Here is a 21,287-nt window from a genome sequence, read left to right as displayed (position 1 = left end):
CATGGCCAATTCTTTGGTTTTCTTGAGACGTCCTTTGAGTTGTGTTGAAGTCATTGAGCGATGGTTCTCTCGATACAAGTTATTGATTAGGAAATTAATTCCAGAGGCCTCATTCTCCGTGCTTTTACATGTTGCTTTGGAAAGCAGAAATGAAACCTTACCCAAAATGGCACTGTGGCATTATAAACCTGACAGCAGTGAAGTTTCTCAACTTGAAATGAACAGCAGCAGTGAATTAGGCCTTGAAGTTTAATGAACTGAGCAGGAGAGGGAGAGCAAGCACCCTTTGTATGCAGGCCAAGAGCCCGTTGCCTTGGCAGTCAGTGAGGCTCAGCAGATCAAAAGGCTGTTTGAAAAGTCGGGCTTTCAGAAGAGAAGATGGGAAACAACATCTTTTTCTTCTAGTTCTGGAGTTGGGAGATAGAGGAAACAATAGCTATTGTATGGATAGAGCATTATTTGAATTCTCCCTGCCTACCTCTGTGCACCTGATTAAACAGTGTGCAGTTGAAAGGCTGATGGGGCATCAGGCTTCCTGCATGACAGAAGCCTGATAAAAATCATTGCAGCTGGAACATCTAAGAGCACAAAGCTTAGAACAAAACAGATCCCAGGGAGGAAAAGTGAGACAACACGAAAAGAGTCCTGTGGTGGGGATCTACCTTTCTGGCCTGCTCAGGCTTCAGAGAAAGATCAAGGCAAAGAGCAGAAAAAGCTTTTCAGCATGGACTCCAAATATGCCTGGGATGAGCAGTACACAAGCATTAAAGAAGACAGTTCCAACTTTATCTTTCCTTTAACATTTTATCCCACTATACCGGGATGTCAACCTCACGTATCCCTCCCCTATTAACAGCCTGCTCTCAGATCAGGATCTTACTCTGCCTACCTGCATCTCTGGTCTCTGTAACTCACATCCCAACCCCACTCTTTTTTTCTTTAGGTGGGAACCCTTATCTTACCTCTCCCCCCTCTATTTCTCCCACATCAGCTGGTACTTCCCCTGCCCCACACTTTCTCCTGCAGATGGGCACATGCTATAGCCTGGACATGATGGTCTCCTGCCACAGGAGCTGCCACAGGGCAGGGTCAGTCAGTCAGTCTTGCCAGTTGTCACCTATTGGTCTGCACGGAAGGACTCACAGAACAGCTCGGGGAAGCACCTCAAGACAGCTGCCACCAAAATGGTACATTAAAACCCAGCAGCCTATGGACCAGCCTTGGAGATAGTCAGACCCACTCTGCTCTTGGTCACCATGCTCGAGAAGAGCATTCCACTAAGCAATCCCCAGATGTCCCTTCCCACCTCAGCCTTTCTTTGGGGCTGGAACTGCTGAGCTCCATGACAGTAGAGGTGAGGGAAGGGACGTGAAAGTACCTGACCTGCTCAGAGTCATGGAGGTATGCTTTGAACTCTGCCACTGAGCATCAGGCCTGTTTGTTTGTTTGTTTGTTTGTTTTAAACCAATGAGTGCATTTGCTGCCTAAATGAAGAGTCTTGGCAAATCTCACAGGAGACCTTTCCCGAGGCACTTGGCCATGGGCAGCTGGGCTGCAGCAGAGTGGTGCTGGAGGATTGCCAGATGGGACCTGGGGTGCAGCCTGAACTGGTGGAGGGTTGGGAAAATGGTATGGCCATACACAGGGACAGCTGAAAAGTTTGAAGCAAATCTGCAAGGTGTGGTTCCACCAACACTTATGGACTCTATAGCTCTTGATAATGAAATAAAAGTAAATGTTGAGTCTCCAGGGCAGCATAGGAAAGCCAAGCCACTGCCCATTAGAAAAACGAAAGATGTATAAATTCCTGAACATTCCTGCTATGAAAAATGTACCCATTGTAAAGTCCTAAGGAGTAATTTATTTCAGTAAAAGGGATGGCAATTCAATGTAATGGATAGTATATTCATATCTGCATTATAATCTGCTCTATGTAAAACACACACAATTACTGTATTACTGGGAATGTTGTCAAGACAACTTCTGGTGCAGCTATTCTGAGAAATTTGCAATATCATGTAACTTCTAAGGACGTGACTTAATACACTTCCACATTTTAACCACTTCCTCCAAACCGTTTTTTCATTCCTGGAGCATTTTGATTTTTTTTTCAAAGCAATTTAAATGTTTACAGTAATTAAAAGCAAAGTGAAGTGCACAGTGAGGTCCTCTTAGCTCGCATACCACTGCGGACAGCTGTGCTCTGCACTTCTCCAGTATCCAGAGGCTGTCTGAGATGCAGTGCATAGCCATGCTGCCTTCCCCAGGGTCTGCATCCCTGCTGCTGAGATGGGACACCCCAGGTGGTTCAGCAGGTCCTTCCTTCTTGTTGTTATGCTGTTCATTTGCTTTTTGGTTTGTGTTGATTTTTAAATTAATATCTGTGAAAGAGCGTTTGATCACTTGAATACTGTCCTTCAACCAGAGGTGAGAAAGAATGAACTTCTGTAAACACAAACTGAAGAAGCAGTGTGGGGATGCATTTGTCGTGGCAACTGGAGACTTTGAAAGGGTTTGGAATGACATAATGAGTTCTGAACACAGCTAACGGGAATTACACAGAATGAACTTGTTGCAGGTGTCAAATCATTGTGACTAAACAACCATGGATTAAATGCAACTTTTTATGATTGCATGATAATGAACTGCTGTTTGGAAATCTTCCCTCTTTGCTGTTGTGCTGCTTGCAGCACTACAGCCCTGTGAGTTCAGCCATCGGGAAGGTGGCTGAAGTAGCCTGACTCAAAAACTTGTTTCTGTCAGGTGTGGTCCTTTAATTTTGCTCTCACATTTTCTTTTTCACAATCTAGCAATTAAGATATTATTCTGCTGACCCAAGTACAAACTGGGGAACAAACAAAGCCAATACAAGGTGCTGCTGTGTTGCACTAGCACTAGGGCCTAGCATTAGGGGTCAGACTGATTGTATTGCTTTCATCAATAGAAATTGTGTCCCTAGTTCAAAAACATCTCTGTTGTAAACAAACAAACAAACAACAAACAAAAAACCCCGTCAGCAGATTGGCTGAACGAAGGGACAGATGTTCAGTAGGTTTCATAGCCTAGAGATCAATAATGTGGGAAAAAGAAGCACTGTTTGTCATTGGCCATTGGGGAAAAAGGAAAGAGAATGCAGGTTGTACAGCAGGAGCTTCCCTCAACATCTGCAGCCCTAAATTCACTCGTGGTACCAATGTGGGATGGTGGCTAGTGAAGGAGAATGTGGTCCTGCAGCAAGGATGCTGGGAAGTTGTGAATGTGAGCTAACACCTGGTTTGCTTGGCTCTGGAAAGCTGAGGTGCATCTTTCAGGTGCCTGCACATCCCCTGCTGCTCCTGGCTCCTGCAGATCCACACTGCTGGCAGAGCTTGCCCTGTGCAGCACAGGAACATGATTACCTTAGGTTTTCCCTTCCTTGTTTTGCCACTTTGCATCATGTGGGTCCTGATCTATTTCCAGTAGCACAACATCTTAGTCTTTCTGGTGCTGCTGAAATCAATGAAATCCATGGAGTGTAAGTGATGATGAGAGAAGGTCAAAGAAATGCAGTTGTTCTTAAATGCAAGAACAAAGAACCAGGTATCTAATGGTATCTAAGCCAGAATACAAAAGCACAGGGCAAAAACAGGTGGGGAGAAGAGCAGCCCAGAATGGAGGGAAATAAAACAGTACAGAGGGCAGGGTCAGGGTAAAAGCAAGACGTGTAGTGAGGAAGATCAGGGTACCAGGAAATAGCATACGGAGATACATCAGGTGTCTGGCCCAGAGAACAGCAATCCAGAGACCTTGAAGAGGGAAAGGAGCAGAAAGAGGGGAGGCAGCATGGAGTGGGGAGACTGGAAACCTCTAGGACAACTGAATGGCAGAGAAACAAAGTTGAAAGCTGAGAGCGTGGGAGGCTGTCAGCTAAAAACAAGTACAGAAAAATGCAACAGAACTGTGTGCTGAATTCATTTTGTTCAGGCTCATTTTCTCAGCAGTGGTGATTACTGCAGCAACCAGTAATGGAGGAGCTCTCAAGGTCATCCCATCCGACTGCCTGCAGAGCAGAGAGCTTCTCAGAGCCACTGGTGTCTTTTATTGGCTTCCCCCAGCTTTTAATAGCAACCAGCTATTGGTTGCTGTTGGCAATGTGAGTTACGTTCTCTACACACAGTAATGCATGTGGAAGATCCTGAAGATGAGGATACTGTGTGGAGGCAAAGCAGGTTATAGGGTGCAGTAGGCGTGCCAGCCAACACAAAAGTTATAAATAATGTCTGGTTTTTGGGAGGTGATTACATTTTCCCCATTTGTTTGTCCCTCACTGAGAACTCAGGACCCTCACTGCAACATCAAACCTGCCTCTGCTGTAACACCTGGTCCTCCACCGTGAGAAGAAACACATCTCTCCCTTCGTTGCTCTTCCTTTGAGCATGGCCACACAGACAGAAATGTGCAAAGCTGTGTGCTGCTGTGTGCTGAACACACCCCAGGATGCCTTGGATGTTCTGGCCCTGCTGTAGGTATTTCCTTTTATCAGTTTGAGAAATGCTGTTACATCATAACATAATCCAGCCCTGGTCTCATCACGCATCGCTCTACACGGGAACTTAAGCACTAGGAATGATGAGGAGGTCATTAACACCACAGAGAATGAGCTGAGAGGAGAAACAAAGCTTGCAGCAGTTCAGTGACTCCAAGATTTAGTGCAAGTTTGTTGAAAACTGGAGAAGAGCAGTTGTCTCTGAACACAAAGGGAGTAATGTGCCACATCTCAGCCCGGGGAGAACCTCAGGCCGTTGCCATGTCCTGTGCAGAACCTGCAGCTTTGGCAGTGGCAGGGAATTTTGAGGTGTATGCACATGATGCATTTTAGGACTTTCCAAAGTAAGATAGGAACAGAACTTCCAGCGTGCTTAGCCTAACCACGGTGTAGGTTTTTCCTTCTAAAAGGAGGCTCATAATTACTCTTCCTGGCTTCTTGTTCACTTGGGCAATGGAAATTCCTGGATCACAGCATAACATTTAGACAAAGTGCATCAGACGTTGCCTAGCATGACCAATCTTTTCTGTGGGAACATTGCTAAATATAACAGCTTCCGCTGCTCTCCTCAGCTCCCTATCTGCTGTATATCAAGAGAACAGAGGTGGAGAAAGTCGACCTTACAGAAGGGCAGATCTCTCTCCAAACCTGTGGCCCAAAGGGAGGAGGGCAGAATACTCTGTGTGAGGATGCTGAAACACCAAATACAAACCACGCACATGCCGCAGTTGCTTGGGTGAAGTGCTTTGGCAGCTCTGCTATTGCTTTTAGCAGCCCCCAGAGGGAGGAGCAGAGGCTGCTTAGGAGGAGATGAAGGAGCCCAGGCCAGCTGTAGCTGTGAGTATTGGGGCTGTCTCGAGTTATCTGAGGCCTGTGTGATGCCAAGTGCTTTGTCTGCTGGGCTGTAGCTCGAGGCCTGCTAATAGCTGCCCACAGATTTCAGACACCCTCTCCCTCGGCTGGACAGCCAAGAAGGGAGAGGAAGAATGCAGGAAGCTTGGCACAGCCTCCAGAGGCAGAACAGCCCACACTGGTGAGCGCTCAAAGTAACAGGGGAGATGAAGGGCAAAGTACGGGGACCTCTGCTCCTCTTCTCCTCTCCTTGGCATTGCTGAAAGGCGGGAAACCTAGGGAAAGCAGAGTTTACTCCTACAGACCCTAGGTGGGTCTGTACATTGAACCCAATCATAGAATCTTAGAATGGCCTGGGTTGAAAAGGATCACAACGATCATGTAGTTTCAACCCCTCTGCTATGTGCAGGGTCGCCAACCTTCAGACCAGGGGCTGCCCAGAGCCACATCCAGCCTGGCCTCGAATGCCTCCAGGGATGGGGCATCCACAGCCTCCTTGGGCAACCTGTTCCAGTGTGTCACCACCCTCCATGTGGGTGAAGGAGGCACAAACCGCCCTGCTCACACAGCGCTGAGTCGGACATTCGGGGAGCACCCCTGGGCTCACATTGCCTCTGCTATCGGGGCAGCCAGGCCAGGAGCGCCAGGTGCTGCCCACCGCCGCCGGTTAGCGGTGCTCGGTGGTGCCCAGCAGCCCCCCGGTGCCAGCAGTATCTCTCGCTACCCCTTCCCCGGCCCGGCAGCATCAGCACGGAAGCCGATGTCCGGCCGCTCACCACGAGGTGGTGGTAGATGCTAGCGTGTGCCGCGCTCGCAGAATCACACCGCGGCGCCGGGCATCAAAGCTTCTCGAGCGCACACGATGTTCATAGCAGCCCTCTTTTCTGACTCCTTTCCCGTTCCTACTTTGCGGTTCCTGGGCTCTCACGGCCGTTCCCTGCCACCCCTCCCACTCCGTGTGTGGTGCTGCCGGTTCAGGCCTCTGCAAACTCTCAGCTCTGTCCAGCAACAAAATGGACATGCTGCAGAGACTCGGTTAAAACACAACCCTGGCTCAAACCACTGCTGATGCCACAGAAATCCTTGTGTCCACGTCCTCCATACATGCCATCTGATGCAGCAGCAGGAGCACAAGGGCCACTGCTCGCGGCAGTGCCTTGTTGTGGTGGGAAGCAGCACAGCGTGAAGCCTCGATGGGAACCTCACAGGCAGAGCTCGAGCTGGCCTTTCACCACAGGGAAAACCTGTGTGTTCCACCCACATGCAGAAAAGTGCGGGAAGCCACAAGTCTTCATGTGCTTGGAAATGTGTGCATTCCCCACGCATACATGCAGATCCCATACGAGGTGAGGTGCTGTGGCTGTGAGCACGCTCAGTCCCCTGATGTGGGTTCTGCAGGGTAACAGCGGCCTCCTCGCAGCCCTGCACCCGGCTGGTAAGAGGGAATAGTGCTGCCAGTCCTTCTGCACAGCAGCTTTACCCATGGAAGAACTGCAGGGGTCAACTGGGCCCAAACCCTGGGGTTGGCTGAGCTGCTGCTGTTGCGAATGAATTCAGCCCTAAAAACACCAGACAAGCCTCTCAGCCTGTACAGACTGCTCCTTTCTGACTGCAGGGAGCTACTTGGCTCCTCTCTGAACTCAGGTGGTGCCAGGGACCCTCTGAGCCAGGGCAGAGGGACGTGAGACGTGGTGGAACGCTGGGGCTTCGCAGCTCTGCCTCTCATCACCAGCTTGCACAGCACGCAGATGCAGACTCCAGCTGTGGCTGCCTGCCTGAGGAGCTGGGGAAGGTATGGAGACCCCCCAAAAGAGCCCCATGAGCCTGGGGGTACCACTGTGTGCCCACTGCATAGCTGAGAATCTGCATGCTGCAGAGACAGCTGAATCATTTTAGTTAAAGGATGCATTCTTCCCCTCTTCATCATGCCTCATGTTTCTGAGGCATTTTATAACCACACTATCACATTTTCCAGGCATACGTCAGTAACAGAACTCAGTTCTAGCAGCGCTGACCTCACCTGGATGGCAGGAGGACATGAGCATCACTTTAGAAACACACTGGTGCTTCTGGTGATGTAGGTGTGCTCAGGAAGAGCTGCTAGAAATTAATGCCCAGTGGAGAAAATGCAGTATTTACTTTACACAAAGGAGAGAAACACACACTGAAGTGCTCTGTACATGGCTTAGCTGCTCTCTGCTTCAATCCTTTGGTCTACATAAATCTTTACAACCTGATTTAAGTAACCAGCATATGTTGGTGTTACCAAGTCTGTCTCCCATGACCAAACTTCCCAACACAGATGGGAGATCTCAGCTCTGTCCAGCAACAAAAGGGAGAGACTGGAGAGACTTGGTTAAAACCAAGGCTGAACCCAAACCTGGCCCAACCACAGCTGACTCCATGTGAGTCCTTCTGTCCAAATTATCCAGAAGCTCAAAGCTGAAGCAAGGAGCAATCCAGGTTACATTTGCAGCCTACAGTAAAGACAGCCCAGAAGTATATAGGATGTAGAAGTGCCTTGCACATTCGTTTGCCCAATAGGAAAGTATTTATGCCCAAACTTTCCTTATCTTAGGTATATGTTTGCTGACTTTTCTTCAGAGCTCTCATCCAAACAAATTCAGTGTGTCTGAGAGCATCCTTTTTCCTTTGCCTAATCATAGGCAGGTTTAACACAAAGGGGAGCCCATATCCCCCTCTCAGTATTCTGGCAATCTGTCCTGAAAAGCTGTAGTACTTTCTTGGAAGTCCTTCCATTGGAAGGGAGACTTGGAATGGGACAGAGTAGCAATGTTACAGCTGGGATGGACTTTCTGCAATTTCAGTGGAAAGTCTGTCCCACTTTGGCCAATTCTGTAAAGCTTTGGAAGAAAACCAGAGCAGCTGTCACTTAGACATGCTTAGCAGAGCCTGCAAGAGCTTGCTGAGTTCATTCTCCGGTGAGATCCTTGCTGTGGGACACAATCCAGGGTTGGGGGCTGAAGGAAAAGGGCTGCTCTTACAAAATCCCAACAATCGGAGTCTTTTCTGACTTTTAACCTGCTTGTATTTGGGCTACGGGAAGACATCAGCTGAACTGAAGTTGGAGGAGTGGACAATGTGAGCCCTGGCAGAGTGCTGGGAAAGGCAGGAATGTGAGGAGGCTGGGGGAAATCAGAGTGAGAAGGGAAGGCGAAGGCTGCAAGGCAGCTGTGAGACCACGTGCAGGGAAGGATGCAAGAGGCCTCATTTCTTCCTCCCTATTCTCACTTAGATGGCCTTCCCACACCTTACTGAACGTGCATTAAATATGCCTGGTTATGAAGGCAGAATTACACATCTCCTGATGCTATCACAGTGAATGTATTAAAAAGCTCCAAAACTTTGCAAAACAAAGCACAACAGAAGTGCTCACTGGACAACCATGCAATGCAATGAAGATGTTTGATTCATGAAGTACATTTGCTCTATCCAGGCTGTAGATGTGCTGTACATGTTCCTATTGCCTTCTACAGAAGATGCTGCCAAGTGAGCGACAGCAGCCACTTGGAATCCCCAACATGGTGATGCAGAAAGGGATGTTTTTTAGATATTGCAACTCCTTGCATCAGTTGTTATCTTGTCACAGGACAGGAATACAACTGACAGTACCAGGATACATAGACACAATCTCTTATTACTGTTTAAACACAGAGGACAATACCATATCCTGTACTGGCACTAGGACTATTTGCTATGCAAAATTACTTGTCAGGTGTTTGGAATATTTTCTGGTCATTTTTTGGACACCAAAAGCACCATTTCTTCTTTTTTTTTTTTTTTTTTTTTTTTTTTTTTTTTTTTTACTTTTTTGTCTTTTTAAAAAGCAACGTAGATCATGTTTTTCACCTGTATTTATTCCTCTGCTATTAGAAGAGCAGATGAGCCTACAACAGCAACTTCGTCCTATGTACAATTGTGTGGTTTCAGGAGGAAGTAATTCTTCATTTTAATTTATCCTTCCTCCCTACTAACAAAGTGTTTTTTAAATATCTTTCCACCTTTTATCAGTACCTGAACAAAACAACCAAACGCTTTGTGATCAAGAGGAATTTATTAAAGCACCCTGACGTAGAACCAACTTTTTATATTCTTCATGTGACAAGAAGTGAAGATGCCTTAGTCTATGGAAACAAAAAATGATTATACATTATACAGACTAGAAGTACATTTTAATACTCTTTTTATCAAATTGGATTTAGAAAGACAAGAGAGCAAACTAATATAAGGGCAATGCCAATAATGTGTCTCCTAGAATATGGATGTCAATGCTTGTTAAAACATAAGTGAAAAATCTTAACCAGGGAGTATTATGCATACAGAATGAAAAGTAATTTAACTTAATACCTTAAGTTCAAGTTTCAGGAATGAGAACTCTGCATATTCTCTTATTTATGCCTAATGATGTTGAACAGCATTCGATACTTTCTGAGATCACTGAAGTGTTAACTCTCACATCTTGCCAAATGCAAATGAACTTTTGCCTCTCTATTTCCCCTGTGGTCCCAATTGGATGAAACAGCTGCACAGCAATGCACGGCCAGAGGCTTGCTGCATCCAGAGGTGCAAAATCACTTTGGCAATTTCAACTTTCATGGGAGGGTCTCACAAAGATGGGGGAAGGAGGGTCTTGGTGCAGCAACTCTAGGACCAAAGCTGGTGTAGCAGTGACAAGGCTCGCATCTGCTGGAGCCCTTGAGGTGCCAGGTTTGTTCTAAACAAACCCACTCTAAAAATCACAGAAACAGAGAATCACTTGGGTTGGAAAAGACCTTCAAAATCACCAGGTCCTACCATCAACCTGACCTGAGTCCTGTCACCGAAGCCACGTCCACACTTTCCTTAAACACCTTCAGGGAGGGGGGCTTCACCACTGCCCTGGGCAGCCTGTTCCAAAGCTTGACCACTCTCTCCGTGAAGAAATTCTCCTCAATATCCTCATTGAACCTCCTCTAGGACAGCTTGAGGCCCTTCTCCAGGTCCTATCACTTGTCACCAGGGAAAAGAGATCAACGCCCTCCTTGCCGCAAACTCCTTTCAGAAGCTGTAGAATATAACATAGTCTCCCCCTCAGGCTCCTCTCCTCCAGACTAAACCATCCCAGTTCCCCAGCCTCTCCTCCTAACACTTGTTTTCTAGTCCCTTCACCAGCTTCATTGCTCTTCTCTGCACACGCTCAAGCAACTCAATAACCTTCATGCAGTAGGGGACCCAAAACGGAACACAATATTCGAGCTGCAGCCCTATCAGTACTGCATACAAGGGGACAATCCCTTCCCTGCTCCTGCTGGCTGCATCACTTCTCATACAAGCCAGGATGCCCTTGGCCTTCCTGGCCACCTGAGTGCATTGTTGGCTCAAGTTCAGATATGAACACCACTTCACAACATAATCCTTCTCCCTTTTCCTCATTTTGTAACCACAGCCTCCAGGCTACAACAGCCAGCACGCACAGGGACAATCTCTGGCTCTACTTTGTCCTTAGGCTCTTCATTTTCAGGTGCAGAAACACCCTAGACCAGCGGCTGAGCAGAGGGCAGGGGATTTGGACATTCCTCTCTCCTCTACCCGGGGGCAGGAGTTAGGGATGGCACCACACAGCCAGACTGCAACTTCTGCCTCTGGACATCTGTCTCCTCTGTGTTATCTTTGGGCTGGTCTCCTAAGGAGGCAAACAGGTTAAAGCAGTTCTGGTTTGAATTAGTCACGCAGGGAAGACAAACACAAGGCATCAAAATGCCATTCGAAAGCTGAGTTCCCACACAAGATAAAAGGGAAGCAGAATGGCTGTGAAACACAGTTTGTACAAGCGTAACTAACAAAGTTTTCATATTACAAATATGTGCCAGGAACATCATTTTTAAGGGTAGCTTCTAGCCTGTGTATTTACTTACAGCTGTGCAAACTGCCTGTCAATGGAAGAGCACATTCCAATGGAAATGAAGGAGAAACCCATCCAACACATCCAGTACAGACCTACAAATAACCTCTCTAAACAGCAAAATCCGTGTCTCAGACACCAGCAACATGTCTCAGCCTCTTCACAAGGAGCCAGAGGCTTTCCTCACCCAGTACAGTCCTTAAGAGGAGAATGTAGCTTGAAGGAGGTAAGCATCAATGACCCATTAGCAGTTTATCTAGCTGAATATAAGCATAAAAATACTTGGGGGTCAGAGAAGAGAATGGAGGAAACCTGAGATTCACAGCAGTGTCTGAAAAATCACACTCTGGTGATGAGGGACTCTTTGTTAGGAGAACACCAGACCCGTCAAGCAAGTGTGGAGGTACAGATCTGGGACTGAAAGAGGACTGGTAGGAGAAATATTCACCACGGTGACAGGGAAATTTGTCTCCACATGGAAAACAGATCTTCCCTGGAATCAATCACATGTGATTTATGCCTAATTGGAGCTGATGTTTCTAGTCTTCCTGCACTAGGTTACTGCTGCTTTTCCTTCATTGGATTATTATGTATTTTGTTTCAGTTGTACGACTTCTACCATTATCCAAACTTAAAATAACTTCTTTTTTTCTTTCTTTTTTGCTGTTGTTGCATGCTTAGCAAATTCTGTAAGATCTCCTTTGCTGAACCACAGAGCTCCAAGCTGATGAGACAGACAAGGATGTGAAAAGAATGAGGACAAGAGAAACCCCATCGTGTTCCAAGCCTTGTCATCAGAGCCAAGCTGACCTACAGCTAACCACTGCTATCCATATTTACAATGGAAAAGCCTTTATAAAGAAAGTGACAAGATCTCAAACCCATTAGCTGTTTTTTCCATTGCCTTCTCAGGCATGGCTGACCTGAAATTTGTGCCATTAGAAGGGTTTTTATTTGGAGGTCGGGAAGGGGAGAAGCCTTTCATCATTTTTAGCAGTGCTAATCCCCAAACCTCCTCCTGGCTCCTTCATTATCCACTCCTAAAATAGTTACCTTTCCATCCCTCAAGGTGAGTATATAGTCTATGCACTCCCAAATGCCAAAATAGTCAGGTGCCAATTTTTAAGTACTAAAAATATGCTCCTGCCAACAGTTGTAGTGGTTTGCTGCAGGGGAAAGAGTGGTATACTGAAGGGAGAAAAGTCAAAGAATAATGCTTTGGAGGAGACAGCAAAAGGCTGCAGTAGGTTGGAGCAGCCATAAAGCCAGTCCAAGCACAGAGCTTTGGAGAAATGTCTGATTTGGACTCGTCTTTCTCTTCTTTCCCAATCCATCTTCCCCTGCTGTCCTGCTCAGTCATTTCTTTATCACAGCATCACTTGCTGCTTTAGTTTTATATCTTTACTTTTTATGTTCTCCATTATTTCAGTTAATGTTTCCTTATTAGCCCATTTCCTTCCACAGAAGTAAGCACAAGTGTAAAATTCTGGAACTAACAGCTGCTGAGTGTCGCTGAATACAAAAGGTTTACATACATTTGACACAGAAGAACAACATTTGTGTGGAGGGAAATCTCTTTTTATAGGGGTGCAGATACAACTGAAAAAATAAGAGGTGGTGTTGAGAATGCAGGCTGCTCCTCAGATATAACACATCACCAAAACTTACATGACATTTACTACTGATATACGCTTCGTGTGTTTGCAGTACCTCTTCCCATCTCTGCTTCTGCCCAGAGTTGGCTGTACAAGACCCATGGCAGCAGAGCCCTTTTCGTGCTTGTGGTGGTTCTGCACCTGAGTGAACGTTATTAATAAGCAGCAACTGGTGCAGGTGAAAAAGCTATTACAGCCCAGCTGGCTATGTGTTGGCTGAGTTCATAGGATCATAGAGTGGCCTGGATTGAAAAGAACCACTATGATCATGTAGTTTCAGCCCTCCTACTATGTGCAGGGTCGCCAACCACCAGACCAGGCTGCCCAGAGCCACATCCAGCCTGGCCTTGAATGCCTCCAGGGATGGAGCATCCACAGCCTCCTTGGGCAACCTGTTCCAGTGTGTCACCACCCTCTGTGTGGAAAAACTTCCTCCTAATATCTAACCTAAACCTCCCCTGTCTCAGTTTAAAACCATTCCCCCTTGTCCTATCACAATCCGCCCTCACAAACAGCCATTCCCCCTCCTGTTTATATGCTCCCTTCAAGCACTGGAAGGCCACAATTAGGTCTCCCCTCAGCCTTCTCTTCTCCAAGCTAAACAAGCCCAGTTCTCTCAACCTTTCCTCATAGGAGAGGTGCTCCAGCCCTCTGATCATCTTAGTGGCCCTCTGGAGCCATTCCAAGAGCTCCACATCCCTTCTTGTACTGAGTTGGGACCCAAAGCACAAAGTAGTTGTGACACATTTTAGCTGCAAAGAAAAGAAGAAAAGGGCAAGGATGTTTTCTTTTCATTGACTCCTTCTTATACAAATGCTTCCACCAAGGACTCAAAACCACACACATGGCCTTATTCTGTGAGCTGTTCCCATTCACCCAAATAGCAAACATAAGAACATAGAAAAAATGGAGCAAGCAGACAGGACAGAAAAGTTGACTGAGCATCAGCTCTTCTCATTTTAATGAAGAAATATTTCAAGTTAATATCAGTGCATATTTAGAAATAGCATGTGATACTCCCAGTGCCAAATACATCAGCAAATTACAGTTTCAAAACTTTATAAATTAATTGCAAGGAAGAAAAAAAAAACAACAACTAAGAGTAACATAGAAAGTAACATTCAAAATAAACATCCTGCTTGTTGCACTGTGTCAATTATATTCCTGACAAGTAAACAGTAAGAGAAGTCCAGTATTTTGTGGTAATTAGTCTCTCCAGAACAGCATTTATTTTTCTACAAATGAGTTAAGCTGTCTGCGCATACTTCTGATGTGTAATTAAATGTTATTCTTAGCTGCTACAAAGAAATTTAATCATGACAGAGTAGAATTTCATTCCACGATTCAAAATCAAACTAACTGGATAACACTGCCTTCAGGTTACACTCACTGGCAATGGTCAGCGGAGCATAGGAAGAGCTACATGTGAGCACATTTGGCTGTTACATAAAATGGCTTTTTTTTTTTTTTCTTCTGGTTTCACAGCCTCATAACAATACTGTTTTTCAACGTTGTTCCCAGTCATTGTTTTTAACACGGTTCATCAACATATCCTGAATCAATCACAGATATAAATAACTCCAGTGACAAAATCCATTATGGGAGGACACAGAGCTGCAACCTGAAAGCTGTACCGAATGATTTTAAGGTGGAACTGTCATCATTCTATCAAACAAAACAAAACGCCAACAAGAAACAGAATCCACAGTAGAAGCAGTATCTCCAATTAACTGGCAACAGTGGAATCTGAAAAATGGAGTTATAATCTTAAGAGAGAGATTTTAATTCATGGTGGGCTTTAATGCAATACAAATCATACCAAAGCGAAAAAGAGGTGCACGTTTAAAGCTTGCAAGTGTGATACAAAAATATTCTCTAGTTCTTTCATCATTTTCACACAGGGAGTCTGACTCCTTAGTGGAATAAGCTAAAATACATCCTCTTTCCTACCCCGCTGCTGTACATATGGACAATTCCCTTGATACCAGGAAATGGCATTTCCCCAACCAAAATCCCAGCCGTGGCAACCACAGGCTTTCTGGTAGCGAGGGTTTGGTGATTCTGCTTTTAGACGTACATTTTCAGGCAGGTGAAAGGATGCCCATTTCTTTCACTCCTAGACTGCTGTGCAAGTCGTATTCATCAACCCCGTAACTTCAGTCCCCCTGAAATCTGCATCGCCTGGGATGGCTTGGAAATCTAACGTGATGCTACGACAGTGAGGTGGGTGCCAGCTTATGAGACATCAGGCTAAGTCAGACTAGCGGGAAAAGGCACGTGCTTCGTGTTTCACAGGGACACCTGAAGGTTGCTTGCTACCGTAACCCACGCTCCTGAAGCTACCGTGGGCCTGCCAGCTGTGTTACCACAGGGCACAGCTCACACCCAGCGCTGGTGAGGTAACAGGGAGCTGAGAGCGCTCACTGCTGCTTATGGCACGTGGACACGGCGGTTCTGTGAGCCCAGCTGAAGGCCCGGAGCACTGCGGGCAACGCAGACACTACTAAGGGAGGCTACAGCCCGGCCGGGCCACAAGATAAAGAACCACATCATTATGCTGCACACATTCCTCTTATGCACAGACACAGGGTGCGCAAAATAAGCTGTTTGCTCAGTAAGGTTTAATGTTTTGCATATGTAAAATAATGGGCTAATACTGCAATAGAATCAAAAATCATGCACTAGATAAACAGAGCTCCTTCCCCATGAACATTTCTTTCTGCTTTAGGGAGCGTCTCACGATTTGCCAGCTTTCCAGGCCTGTTCTGAGAACACAGTATTCAGTTAAAACTGAAAAACAACATTCCAGAGAAAAAGAGGTTTTGATTTTACTTGCGATACAGCTGGGTCAGATGCAACTGAGCTGCTGCAATGCACCGAGGAGTAACAAAAATTCAACATGAATATCAGAAGAATAAATATATAACCTAAATTAATCTCTGTAAATACATTCACAGGTCCACTTAAGACACCCTTACGCATAACTCATACTTCATCTGCAGATAGAGATGGGTGTTAGTTCATAGGGAAAGCCATTTATCATACGACCCAGTTTATCTGCCTTTATTCCAGCAAAAATGAGTAGCAAATTTGAAAAAAACTACATTTATTTTCCCCAGACCAACCACACAGAGGCTTAGGTCACAAATTCTATTATTTCCAATGTTCAGTCGATAAGGCTTTATTTACACGTTTTTACTATAAATTTGGGAAAAAGTTTGGTGCAATGTGCAAGAAAAGACAGCACATCCCACTGACTGGAGACTAACATCTGCTTATGGTTTAATGCTAACCCACAGGCAGCCAATTAAAGTCCCATATATCCACGTTTTTACATAAAGTTTCCTTCCAGATTCTGTCAGAAGCATACTAGCAGTCAGGCCACCTAGAAACAGCAAAGATGGCAAAGTTTTCTTGAGGCTTAATTTGGAATGAATGCTTTTTCCAGGGAACTTGTTTCTTCTTTTAGAATCCTTTGCATCATAAAACTCTATTAGTAACCTATAAGCAGAGAGAAGTAGATGGTCACATTTATGCTACTGATGACGTCGCTTATCTATCAATTTAACAGCAGGTAGCAGCTCATCTGCAGCACGTTCAAACAATTGGTGTGCTTTAAGAGTGCGATGTAAAAGTAACATCAAGCACTCAATCTGAAGCCCTGTTGTCAGTAAAAGCATATTTTCCTTAGGGAACAATTTCAGTATTGGATATAAAGGTTGAAAAATAACCCTCTTCATTCAGAATTCAGCAAATAAGCCAAGAGTACTGGGCAATATCTTAAGATAAAATATCACACAGTCATTAGAAATTGAAATGAGAGGTAAAGTATCTTTGTGAAATAAACTAATAAATAACAAGGGCTCACAGGACAACGTATTTTGGAAGTCAAACACACATGAGTAAAAGGTGACACTAGCAGTAGTAGTAATTTTTTTCTGTATCTTTCATAAACATAAACGAACAGATTTGAAAATTCTAGGTTTCTGCAGCTCTAAATGTGCATGACAGATTATTTTGGTACCAGGGAGGATTCCAGTCAACAGGAGTCTACAGATGAAGACGATCACTGTTTGATTTTGCTGGTCTTCACTAGAAGACTGCTTGTGGGACACTGAACAACCTTCTATGCTACGTACTAGTTCCTTGTCTAGGAAATGAAATTACCTACAGATCCTCATCTTATAGGTCAATTTAGTAACAGTGCCATGCTTACAGATAAGTGTGTTAATTTTTCAAAAATTACAGGTCAAACTCATCCATTTGCTTACTCTGCCATGGAATGCCAGAATAATTTTAAAGCAAGCACAGCTGAAGTACCTGGCAAATTTCTGACTCACATACCATATTCAGTGATTTAGAAGGTAAAAAGATTCAGCTCCCTTAGGTTGGACTTCAAACATGGTAAATCGACATCTGACAATACTGAAATCCCACACCTAGGCACATCTTTATTTTGGCACACAATGCTCATTAGAGGCCTTATCTGGAGGTGCTGGAGAAATCCAGGCACTTGTACCAGGATTCAAAGGTGGTTGGGACAGATAAAAATTTACCTAATCTCCTGAGGTAGGCAATGGGAATAGATGGTAGGTGTCTGTGGATTACTTCTGTTCTTATCCAATCACTACCTGATAGAAGATGCATACACAATTTTGGCAAAAGAGATTGGACCAAGACCTACCAAGGTTAGGAAAGTCCAGCCATAATGCTAATTACTAAGCTAGAGCAAATCTCCTTTTTCTTTGCTTGTTTGCCTTGAGAATCTGGATGCACACAACTCAGCCTCAAGAACATAAATTATATATAACTCTGAGTATGAGTCTGGCCTGGAATATGCTTCTGAAGCTCTAAGAAAGGCCTAAAACCTACTGATTTCAGCTTTAATCACAGAGGTATTGCAAGTAATATGCACAGGAGTATCAAACCACTTGTCCTCAGAGAGTCCTACAGCTTGCGCTGCTGCTAACACAGAGATCACAGGTATATCTATAAATACCATAAAAGAAAGCAAGCCTCTTGAAACAGAAAGTTCAGCTCAGTGCTACTCACTTATCCTTTATTTCAAAACGTTCATGAAGCCACCTTCTCATATACATCTGCTCTTCTGGAATGTCCTTCAGTTCAATTCGATCAATGAAAATATGAACTCTCGGGCATTCCTTGCAAAGAAACTCTGAAAGAGAACAAAATAACAGGACTGAGTTACAGAAACACTGTACAGCATTTATTCACCTAAAATATGCTGAAAGTCTGACCTCACAGCTGTTAAACGCCTTGAAAGGTTGGTTAACTTTGGTTTTCAAAGGCCTTCCCTATTTATGTTGGAATTCTGAGTGCCTCACTGAACTGAGCAGCCGTCTGACCACACGCTGCTGTGAAGGGCTGGCTGTCAGGTGCGGCACGGAAGAGCTGTTCTAAAAAGCACAGCAGGAAAACATTGCGCTTCTACCTCAGCAGCAATCTGCTCACTCTGTATTGTTTGATGCCGTAGCTTCTCTGCAGGAAAGTTATCCAGCCTGCAATTTGGATCAAAGTCAGCAAAAGTTTTCTTCTTTTAGTAAAATCTAAGTCTTGTTTGCTCCTGGATGATGAAAAACAGCCCTACTGCAATTTCCCTTCCCCATTTCCTCAATTTTTCCCTGGAAAAATGTCGCAAGCAAGCACTAAGCCAGTTACTGATAAAACTCCATTATCCAAATGGCTTCGTGCAATATCTTACAAGTAATAAAAGGTTGAATACTGCATTTGGCATGAAAAATCCATCAGCATTTGTCTATTAATATGCATATATCAGAAGCAACAGGGATTGCAGGAATGACAGCATCCCCATACAAAAAGATTAATGATGTGTGCATGGAAGTACTTGGAATTTTGGATAATTTTCACATTCTGAAAAGGGAGAAGTGCCTTTCTACTATAAAAATTGGCAACAAATCTAACACAGACTGGGTGGTCCCTGCAGGTTGTTGACATTCTTTTTGACAGTCATGTACAGAAGACTCTGACCCGCAATTGTTAGGGGTATCTCAAAGAATGCCTGTGCAAAATAATTGTCACTGCATGTACATCTTTATTATTGTCTGTCAAAGCAGATATTCCCCACATTTGCTTTCCTTGTTGGCAAGATTATTCTGTTTTTAAGGACATTATAATCCTTATCATATACTAGAAATTGCCTTAAGGAATTTTAAAAGCCTGTTCATACAAATTGCATTTGTGCTTTTGCAAAGGGGGATGGAAGGAAGAGAGATAAAGGGATCAGTAAAGTCTTATGGCATGTTGATGCAGACTGTGTCTAGTCCTCATGCAGAGAGACTCCTTCACTGTACAGACCTCAGCACACACAGAGAGCAACACAGTCTGCCATCAGCTCAAGGGTTGACCAAGGGCTCCAACCAGAAACAGATCCAGCTCCTAGCTGTGGCAAACACAACCAACACTAAATGTAGATTTAGCAAAGCCATCTTTTAGCTACAGCTATTAGATGGCAGCAAGTGAGGGACTTGGAGGTCCAGAATGATGGTATGTACACACAACTATCTTCAGGTTCACACATAATGTTTTTCCTAGCCACGATGCAAACAAGGTTCATGTATCTGAGAAGAGGTCTTCCTGCCTGCCTTTAATGGTCAGAAAGGATTTTCCAGATCCGATTCTCTGGGGATACTGTCCAAGACACCATATGAAGGTCATTCACTGTACCAGCACCTAGAAGTATATTGTCAGTATTTTAAAAGGATGGACATATTGTCTGTATCTTAACTGCTTATAATGTCCCCTGATGTCTAAATCCTCTTTTGGAAGGACATTACCTATTACGTGGGACATTCTAAAAATACGCTGATCTGCATTATAGAAAACAAGAGCCTAGAAGCCAAATGGTATGTTGTTTTTTGCACTACTATAAAAAGCATCTCTGTCATGCATATTCAGCTCTGGCTGAAGGTCTAGGTTTAAAATATATTTCAGATGTTCTACGTGTTGTATGGTGAACATTTCTTTTTATTCATAGCACACAGGTTGTTCTGTATAGGAACTACTGGCTCCTTCCTGATGTTATTTATAATCTCAGTCATGAATGATTAAAGAAAATTACAAAAGTGAAATTCTAAGTTAGATGAAAGGATTGTTAATAGCCATGTGATAATTTTAAAACTAACGTTATACTTCTTAAAAAGGACTGGTATTTGATTATTTAAAGATAGTGGCAGAGCGCATTATCAAACTCAAGTTAACAAAAATGGAGTAAAATATTGATATTTCAAAAGGAATAATTTCCCCACTGAAGTCTGAAATGCAGCAACACCATTAATCTGCTTTGAAATACCCCCCCCTCCAAAAATACTTAAGCCTTGCTGCTATTTCTTCTACACCACAGTTCCAGTGCAAGCTGCTTCTTTCTACTCCCTGCATTGTCTTCTTCAGTCAGTCTACATTTTGTCCACAGATGTGAAGAACCCAAAACTTCCTCTTCCCACCTATGTAAATCCCAATGCTCTTCTCCACAGCCTTGCAATTAAGTACAGCCTCGCTGAAGGCTGCGTGATCTGCATCTATAAGGGCTTCCCTCAGGAGGATCAATATTCCCACCCATTGACTCAAAGCCATTTTATCCAAAGCCTGGACATCCAGTACATCTGCAGATGACCTTGTAACACGTGCAATCAAGCTAATCAGGGAACCTGATTAGTCTTTAACTATCCAATTCATTTAATGGTCTAATGCAACTAATGTTGCCTTTTTTTTTTTTTTTCCTTTTCTGTTTTTAAGGTGCATAATATCACTGCAATCACTTAAGAACACCAATGGATAAGAACGGTTTGCTGACAGGTTGTTTTTGAGAAGAAACAGCTGGATTTTATCAACACAGCCTCTAAAGGTTTGTGGTGGTCCCATGACCCTTAATTTCACATTTAGCTCAACTCCCCAAAGACTTATGTAATTAAGCTAAGAAACAAAATCTTATTGAAGCAATTTATTATGTGCAAATTACATCCAACTTCTGGGACATTAGCCCTTAAGGCCTGACAGGCTTTTCAGATTCCTAAATTTGCCAGAATTTGTTGTAATTAACAGCAGGAACAGGCAAGCCTGAGCTCTCCTTCAAAAGACAAAATATAAATGCAAATCATGCATTATAATCAAGCATACCAGAGACAGTGTTAGTCAATCAAGGATCAAGCATGATTTGGCTTAAATGACCATCAACAACTTGTGTGGGGGCCAAGAGGACTGATTCTGATTTCTATCTGGTTAAATAATAGATACAAGTGCAGGATGTTTATAATGCCTTAAATGACCAATCACAGCAGAAGGAAAGAATTGAAAAGAATAAGTGGGACCTTACAGT

At 44.2% G+C, this 21,287-nt stretch overlaps 1 protein-coding gene across 1 annotated transcript in view; it reads right to left on the bottom strand.

The window, feature by feature from the left end:
• Positions 1 to 13,863: 13,863 nt before the first annotated feature.
• The window catches only part of AGPAT5 (1-acylglycerol-3-phosphate O-acyltransferase 5), a 56,134-nt gene continuing 48,710 nt past the window's right edge, over positions 13,864 to 21,287 (bottom strand). The window contains exons 7-8 of the mRNA XM_042821837.1: positions 17,987 to 18,110; positions 13,864 to 16,435 (exon numbers count right to left, since the gene is read on the bottom strand). Of these exons, the coding sequence (XP_042677771.1) occupies positions 16,210 to 16,435; positions 17,987 to 18,110 (350 nt within the window). The 3' untranslated portion in view covers positions 13,864 to 16,209. The remainder of the gene's footprint in view (positions 16,436 to 17,986; positions 18,111 to 21,287) is intronic.

The sequence above is a fragment of the Centrocercus urophasianus genome, unplaced genomic scaffold, assembly GCF_019232065.1.
Source record: "Centrocercus urophasianus isolate 14NV4802_14NV808 unplaced genomic scaffold, USGS_Curo_1.0 seq_10, whole genome shotgun sequence".
Classification (NCBI taxonomy): Eukaryota; Metazoa; Chordata; class Aves; order Galliformes; family Phasianidae; genus Centrocercus; species Centrocercus urophasianus.
Note: the sequence above shows the minus strand (reverse complement) of the source record. Positions and strands in the feature narration are given on the sequence as shown.